Source organism: Anser brachyrhynchus (assembly GCF_964034855.1).
Source record: "Anser brachyrhynchus genome assembly, chromosome: Z".
NCBI lineage: Eukaryota > Metazoa > Chordata > Aves > Anseriformes > Anatidae > Anser > Anser brachyrhynchus.
Window position 1 is genome coordinate 47,958,163 of NC_137697.1, and position 8,114 is coordinate 47,966,276.

The following is an 8,114-nucleotide window of genomic DNA, read 5'->3' on the forward strand; positions in this document are numbered from 1 at the left end:
ATGTAGATCACTAGCTTCTCTGCTAGTGGCCCCAAATAGGTCACATGGCCCTGCATCTATTACAGGAGGGTCACATTGCCTCAGCAGATAGTTGAAAAGAAAAACCCTCTGTAACAGAAAACAAACAGCCACGTGAGGTGGAAACTACCCAGTACTAGTTCAGAAGACACTTGGCCTCTCCTTGTGCCTCTCAGGGGCTCCTGGGGAGGCCTGCAGTTTCCCCTCATCCTCACCAATTCCGATTTCACCCCAGAGGGGACTGAGGAATAAGTTCTCAGGTGTCCCCCCTCACTGAGGAAAGCCATGCCCAGATTACTTACTGTGTATGAGAATATGTGAGTGGCATTTAATTTTAGCTCATTCTCGCATAGCATTCAGACCCATGGGTTAAAACAAAGGAGACCACCTTTACCACCTCAGTGCTCACAGGCAGTAATTGCCTTCTGACTTAGGTGTACAGTAGTACTGTGTCATCTCTTCCCAATCACTATAAACCCCTATTGCTAAGGCCTATGGGATCCTACAGGAGCCATCAGGTTTTCCTTTGGCAAGACAGCAGAAAGGCTTTAAATCCTTTTGGCCATCTTGTGGAACCTCATCTGAGTGGCTGTTGTAGCTAGCAATAACTTTCAGTGCACACTGGAGATCTACAGCAAAGAGGTGGCGCAGTTTGTAAAGACCTGAGAGCCTGAAAGGCATGCCTGAGAGGTTAATTAAACCTGCAGACTGCAGCTATAGGGCATTGTGGCCTAGTATTTTGTGGGATGGACATAATATGTGTGTTTTGTGAAGAGATGGAATACAGCCAAAATAGAAAAGAGTCTGCTAGGTTGAAGAACTTCGATGGTTATAAGCCATGTATCAGCACATATTTACAACTCTACTAGAATTTTTTTACAGCCCCTAAGTAAATACACACTCATTTTACACTGATGTAACAGTTAGATATTACATTCCGTAATGTTAATGGAAGATTATTCACAAGGCCTGTCTTTGAATCCACAGGATCCAGTGGCAACAGGCCCCTTCACTTTTCCTGAAGGTGGCATCCTGACACTGAAGCAAGACTTCCCCGTTCCCTCAGTCTTTCTCATCCACATCTGTGCAAGACCCAGTTCTGTTCCTGATCAAGTATGTGTGGTGTTCTACCAACAGACTCGCCAAATTAGAAACTGCTTCCTTCTTCAAATCTCATTAAGCATTTGGGCCTATTATTTATTAAAAGTACCACAGTACACTTAGTAAATAAACAGTTCTCTCTTTTGATAAGAAGGCTATCCAAGGCGTAATTCAAGATAAAGCATTCCACAGCAAGTGATAGGAGCCATCACTGAGATAAAAGCAAGTTTACCAATGGTAGGAAAATAATAACGCAGCAATACAGTTTCTGTTTTAAAATTATGTCATGTGCTACCAGGCTTGACAACAGCTCTCCAGTTAATAATTCATAGCTAAAAATGAAGTGAAATCATGCCTGTCCTAGATTAGATATCTGTATCTGCTTGTTCAATCCCAAGTGATAACCATGCTCATAGTGGTGCACAGAGCCTCTGAAGGTCTTCTGCAAGGTTTAGAGGTTGGAGACTTCTAGTCTCCAAAGCTGCAGAGCTAGGAGTTTTGTCTTTTAATCCAAGTCTCAATGGAAAGAATCAAAGGAAAAACTCAGGAAGGTAGGATGAGGACAGAACATCTGACCTTACTGATTGGTTTGTACAGCTTTCTTATATGGGCATTTGTCTTTGGACAGGTGACTGGTGTTCGTTTCATCCCTCTCACAAAAGGACAGGTTGTTGTGTTGTGGGACGATGGTTGTGTAAATTCAAAGTAAGTGCCTTTTAAAATGCAATGGGTATAACCAACACATGACTTGCTAAATTGCCACCAGTCCTTCAAAGTGAAACAAGTTTACTAGTTAATGACTACTTGCTCCTTGAGTGATGCTACAGTACATTTGCATGACAAAATGAACTGTAGAATCCCTATGTATTTAAAGAAAGTAATTCTGACTAATTTATTGTCTGAGCAAGAGAATCTGCCTGCTGCTCACCAGTATCCAAGGACATTTTTGAGGGACTTTCCTTCAGCATAGCACATAGGAAGATTCATGATAAAAACTGTTGTACTAACAGGTGCTTAGGTAGAATTATCCATAAGGATATAGGTTGGAAGAGAAAACCTCCAGTTCCTTGATCCAGCAAGCTATACTGGAATAGAACTTTCTGTAGATGAACTATCCACAGTGGCCCAATATGCATCCAGAGTTCCTCAGGAAGCACTGATACAGCTTCTTTTCAAGTCAGACTTCAGCTTTGATAACCCCTGGTCTGGGAGTAAAAAAGGCTTACCAGTTTGTGATGCCACAAGTACCCCATATTGCAAGTCAGGCTGGGTTTTCTTCTGTGGCCTGTTGGAGCTGTGATTCCTCCTAATATAGACAATTCATGCCATCCTGCATTTGATAGCCGTGAGTCAACTGAATATTTTCTATTTTTGGCCTTTGTTGAAATGTCTCTGAGATTAAGATTTGATAATTCACTGCATTATCAGTTGTGTTTACCAACTCATCTGGTTTTCTTTTCTAGATGTATAAAGACATTTGAAGTGCAGTTCTCACCAGATGGAAAAGCCTACCAGCGGATTAATGCCAAAGACACAATATTCACTCTCTGGGTCTACAGTCCAGGTAAGGCCAAAACACACATATCACATAATTTGTCATGTTAATAACTCCACTGATAAATGTGTGAAACTCCATTTAGTAACTACTGAAAACATGTAACTTGCTAGTGACATATGTTCCCATCACAAATAAGAGCATGTCCCTTCCTTTAGGACTACATTCTTAGTGAAATCCTTATTTTCAAGGACAAACATTTATTGAAAAATAGTCATGAGGACATTATTATGAACATTGCTACAAGTAAATTCTTGTCACAGAAACCAAAGTCACCCAGACATGGGCCTGGCAAACTCCCTGGGAGGCAAAGCAGCTCCTTTGTCTCTGTTGTTACGGGTGTAGAGGCATGCAAAAATGAGAAAAAAAAAATTGTTCCACATGATCAGAACTTGGCATTGTGCTGATCCTGGCATTGTACTCTTGGTTGTTGACTCAAAGCAAGACAATGCTGAGGTTTGGGCTCATTCCCACAGATATTGGCCATGAGTTAGTCTGAGTGTGTGGCAAATACAATTTGTACAGTCCTGTTGGTGTAGGGTGGTAGGAGCAAGCAGCCTTTATAACATTTGTTAGCACCACCGAGTCTTGAGGTGTTAAACTACCAAAGGACTTGGCAACACACAAGCAAGTGTGAGGTCACATCCACCTTTCTTGCAGGGGTTGACTGTCATACATTTATCATATTCTGAGCTGCAGCAGCAGAAGCTTGCACTTCTGCTCTCCTCCTGGTCATCTGTCCCTGTTCTTAAACCCATTTATATGGTTTGACAGGCTTAAGCTACTGAAGCCCCCAGTTTGTAAGAACAGAAGAGGTCCTTCTGTATGACAGTTTGTTTTAGCTGTCTGAACACCTAACCAAGGAGAGACTCCTCTCTCTGCTGTTTCCTAGAGCCTCCTTTTTAGACCTGACTGGCTGCCTGAGTTTTAGAGGTTTCACATTAGAGGGAAGTGAAGTTCATCTTTGTCAGCAGGCAAAGCTACTCCTCATGGCTGTGGTCATATCTCCTCAAGTACAGCCTAAATGCAATGCAGACATACCCAGATAAAAAAGGCTGAAAGAAGGCTGTGATGTTTTCTTTGTTATTTTCTTGTTTGTTTGTTTGTTTAACCATAAGTGGTCAAATTCTTAATGTGATTCTGCCGAACAAGAATTACTAATAAGCACTGATCAGAGTTGTGTGAAACACTGACAGACCTTACCTCAAAGTGATACTAGTAAGTTGCAATTCAGAGAAGCTTTTTCTAGAAACACAAGCTCATCTTAGCCTGAGAAAGGCTTTAGCAGTGGGCACATAATAAAATTCAGAGCTCTTGTTGCAACATAAAGGCTGCACAAGTAACCAGAAACTGTAAATCATGGCCAGGGCAAATCTCTGAGATTAGAATTCATTATCATCTAGTGCTGCCCATCTGGGAAACCTACCAGATTTACTTGCTTGTTTCAAAAATTAAAAAGAAGGAGTGCCTGAAAAAGTCCCCCATCTCTGCAACCGTTATAGCTAGGTACATATTTCTTACTCATTATTTCTAGCCTTCTTTTTTTCCTTTAAGAAAAGAAAACATAAAATACTAAATCACACATAAAAGTCAAGTAAATAAATTAGAAAAAAACACAAACATTTATATCGTTTGTGAAGTTCAAGTGTCTGCTAGTGAAGGATGTGTTCTTTGAACTGGATCAAGGATGAAAACCAGGAGAGCTGCAGAACAGGAACTCACATACCTTTGGAGTAAGTCGTCCTGCCACCGGAGCAGAGGGTTTTCAGTCAGCCTGCATACTTCTTGTTCTGCTTCTTTGTTGATCCTGTCTGCATATAACCTGTCCCAAAGGCAGAATAATAGGCAGAATTCAAGTGAGTCAGAAAAAAGGAAATTAGTAGAGATGTCCTAGCCTCATTCCAAAGGGAATGCTGTGAAAGCAATCCTGTAACTACTCACAAATCCTAAGAAGAAGAGAGGAGGAGGTACATGGTGCAAATGGGGAATAAAAAAAAAAAAAAAAAAAGATCTAGTGTTTGGCCTTGAGGAATTTATAATCATTTTTAGTTAGGCAGGTACAGACACACTTACGTAGGGTGCAGGACTGAATTCACTGCTTCTCCACTCCATTCCACAAACCTACATTTTATAGACACCCTCCAAGCACCACTGGTGTCAGCCTTTCACAGTGACCATTTCTAACCTTTTCATTTGCAGGAAGCTCAGTCTCCGGCTTTTACAAAGTGCGTGCCATTGACTACTGGGGGAAGGCAGGCCTGTCCTCCGTTCCTGTGGAGTATGTTGAAGCTTTCAAGTGACTCTGAAGAGTGGTGCCTGGTTTGTTGACTGAGTGGTATATGCTCCCTGCAGATGACAACTCCCCAGAAAAGTAAACTCCTCCCAAGCTTAGGAGGGAGTATTGAAAGGACCTGATGAAGCAAGTTGGGAATGCAAGTTGGAAGCAACTGCCCCCGTTAACTCTTCAGAGCTCAAAGTCAGCATTAGCAAACAGACACAACTAACAACCCAGCTTGTACAATTATAGGACTGGGATTTGTTTTTCTAACTAGGAATTATGGAAATAAATTTTTGTTATTCTCTATTTTACACTGAGCTAATGCCCAGGACAACCTAAGATTTACTAAGCCTTAATGTGCTGCAGGAGCTGTGTCATCTCTGTGCTGTATGAATGAGGATGGCAGCAAAGGCACAAGGAGGACCTGTCTGAGAGTGAATGGCCTGTTTCAGCTGCCTGGCTGCCTTGACATAACAGAGTGATGGAACGGCACAAAGCAACCGGACAGCCACATCCAGATCATGAAGTGAAGGGTCTCTTTTTCCCCACCAGTTAATCATAGATGGTCCAGTGGATTATTTCAGAGCACTTTCCCTGTCTTCAGATGTATGAGGTTCTTCACCCTCTCACAGAGGGATTTCTATGCAGCTGTTTTTGCATTTGTGGCTGTTACTTGCATTCCAGAGCTATTCCCATCACACAAACAGAAGGAGACACAAGAAGCTCTAGTCTCCAGACCAGACTGCCTCTTACACTCTGTGCTTTTGTCCAAGTCACCTGCTTGCACTGTGGAGGCCTGTGTGGTTGTACAAGCCTGTCAGCCAACGCCTTTTAATGGTGAAGGCTCTAGCCCTCAAAACCTCTCTTTCTCTCCATTGCTATCACCTAGCCTAGCTTTCTATAGTCCTTCCGGTAACATCTCTCCCCAACATGCTTCCTTTCTAGAGTTTCATGCTTAGACTTTAAGGGAGCTGAGGCTTGGCTTTGGATGGCCAGGAAAGTTGAAATTCTAGTTAGTGCCTTTTGTGTTTTCATATTACACCCCAGCACATGCTTGCATTTAACTACTACCAGCTGGGAAACTAATCAAGAGCTGTTTGAGTTTCTATGTTTCTTGAAGCATGTGCACAAGTGTGTCACTGCCTCAGATGAGCTACAGAACACCTCTGGCTGTCCTTGCAAATGCCAAACACTTTATGTAACAGCAAAGTTCCCTGAAATTGCAGGGATGTTTTTTTATTCATCCCGCTTCACAACTGGCGCAGTTTGAACTGTGCCTTTAAAATGCTTGTAGAAGGAATGATAATGCCAGTGAAAACAGCTGGAGTGTTTTCCATAAGAGGAGCAACTTTGTCACATAAACAAGTCCCCTACTGCTCTCTTTGCTGACATCAGCCACCTAACCAGCATAACAACAAAGCCTGCATATTTGATGAAACATTCAGGTCACAGACAAAAAAAATAAGTTCACACAGTAGGAGAGAGCTAAACTACTTTGAATGGCTTCATATTTACAGCACAGAAAAGAAACATATAGAAAAAGTTGGTGTATGTCAGATGAAGCTTCATATCTCCTTACTTTCTAGTTACTTGTTCATGTGCTTATATTGAAAGTTAGCCTTAAAGATGCATCTGGTCTCAGAAATCAGATGAAATATTTCTTGCCTCACTGAAGTTTTACTAAGGAGTGATTGTCACATCCTAATCTGCCAACTCCTTACCTGTAAAGGTTTGTGTAGAACAGAAAAAGGACATCAGAGCCTAACTGATAACTTTCCCAGTTTCAGAAAAGAGTTAGTGAGAAATTCCACCTAGATGAAGATAGTAAAAGTTTATTTTAAAGTTGTTATAACTACATCTAAGTGATAAATCAGGAAATACAGCCAAATAAATGCAGCAGCTAAGACATACTGTTTTTCCAGTATGAAGAGGAACCACACAGAAAACAACCCTTAGAAATAATCAAGTATTGGTCTGTAAGAGATTTCAGTGCATCTGAAGTAGGGGACGATACGGAAGCTTGAGAGGACAGTTAACCCTGTTAGGATGTCATATTTGCGTAGTCTTCTGCTTCACAATCTTCCCACACTGGTTAGCAGAATGTAGTAGTAGTTTTCAAACCAAGGACCATGCACTACTTACAGAAATTTTATCTGCAAGGGCAGACCTAAGCATATTGTAGATGCAAATAAAAACTAGGCTCTTAGGATGCAGTCCAGCCACTTTGAAAATCTGTCAATAGCTCCCTCTTCTAGGGTTTCTACATTAAGCATGGGCCAAAGGGTGGACGCCACAGTGCTTTTTTCAGGTATTTTGCTGGCAATGGCAAATATCCATGGAAAATAGAGCTGACCAAAAATGGTGCACTGGCTGTTCAGAAACGTGATTTGAATATTCAGCAATATTTATTTACGTTTTCTTTGCTGCTTTGGTATGAATTTACTACCTTAAGCAAAGAGCAAGTCTAAAAATCTTCAGCAGAAGAGAGAATTTGGTATTTCTAAACTGGAGATTGTTTCCAACCAACAACATATAGAAGTTTTGGGCCTCTCTGGTCTTTTTTGTAACATAAGGCCTACAAAATTTCCTACTTAGTACTTAAAACTTGAGTTTTCTATAACCATCTGTCAACTGATTCTGTCTCAGAGAGCTTTCAACATTGCTTGCTTAATCCTTCAACTCTACCATCTTCTCCTTTACTGGGGCAGCAATCAGCTCCCCCTCACACATTCAGCTTTTAGAAGTGCTGGATGTGCTTAGCAGTAAGTGGAAGTAACACGTGTTTGGTGGTTCTGTACAACCAGAACAAAAGCAAGATGGCAGAGCACTCAGGTGTGTCTCTTGCTGACCAACCAATACAAGTAACTCTAACTGCAACTGCAAAATTAGATTGTTTGTCTGCTTTTCAACAAGCAAAAGTTTTCGAGATTGTTTTGCAACTATTTGTTAAAATGAATACAAAGGGAAAACACTTTCGAAGGCATGTTTTATATTGTCTAGTTGGGTATATATTGGATGTGTTACCATGTTTTGTGCTACACAATAAGACCAGATTTAAATCTTTGACATACGTCCTGTAAAAACAGCATGTGATCATTGTGTTCTGGAGACTGCTCAGAACTCTTATGTCGACCACTTAATCATGTGAATTAAAGCCTCAGT

The 8,114-nt window shown here is 41.2% G+C and overlaps 1 protein-coding gene across 6 annotated transcripts in view; it reads left to right on the forward strand.

Annotated features, from left to right (window-relative positions):
* Positions 1–5,258, forward strand: part of IDUA (alpha-L-iduronidase) — a 50,941-nt gene extending 45,683 nt beyond the window's left edge. For all 6 annotated transcript variants that reach the window (XM_080575206.1, XM_080575205.1, XM_080575209.1 and 3 more), the window contains 4 exons: positions 1,006–1,131; positions 1,748–1,824; positions 2,583–2,683; positions 4,874–5,258. In XM_080575206.1, coding sequence (XP_080431332.1) covers positions 1,006–1,131; positions 1,748–1,824; positions 2,583–2,683; positions 4,874–4,974 — 405 coding nt within the window. In that variant the 3' untranslated portion in view covers positions 4,975–5,258. The remainder of the gene's footprint in view (positions 1–1,005; positions 1,132–1,747; positions 1,825–2,582; positions 2,684–4,873) is intronic.
* The last annotated feature ends 2,856 nt before the right edge of the window (positions 5,259–8,114 follow it).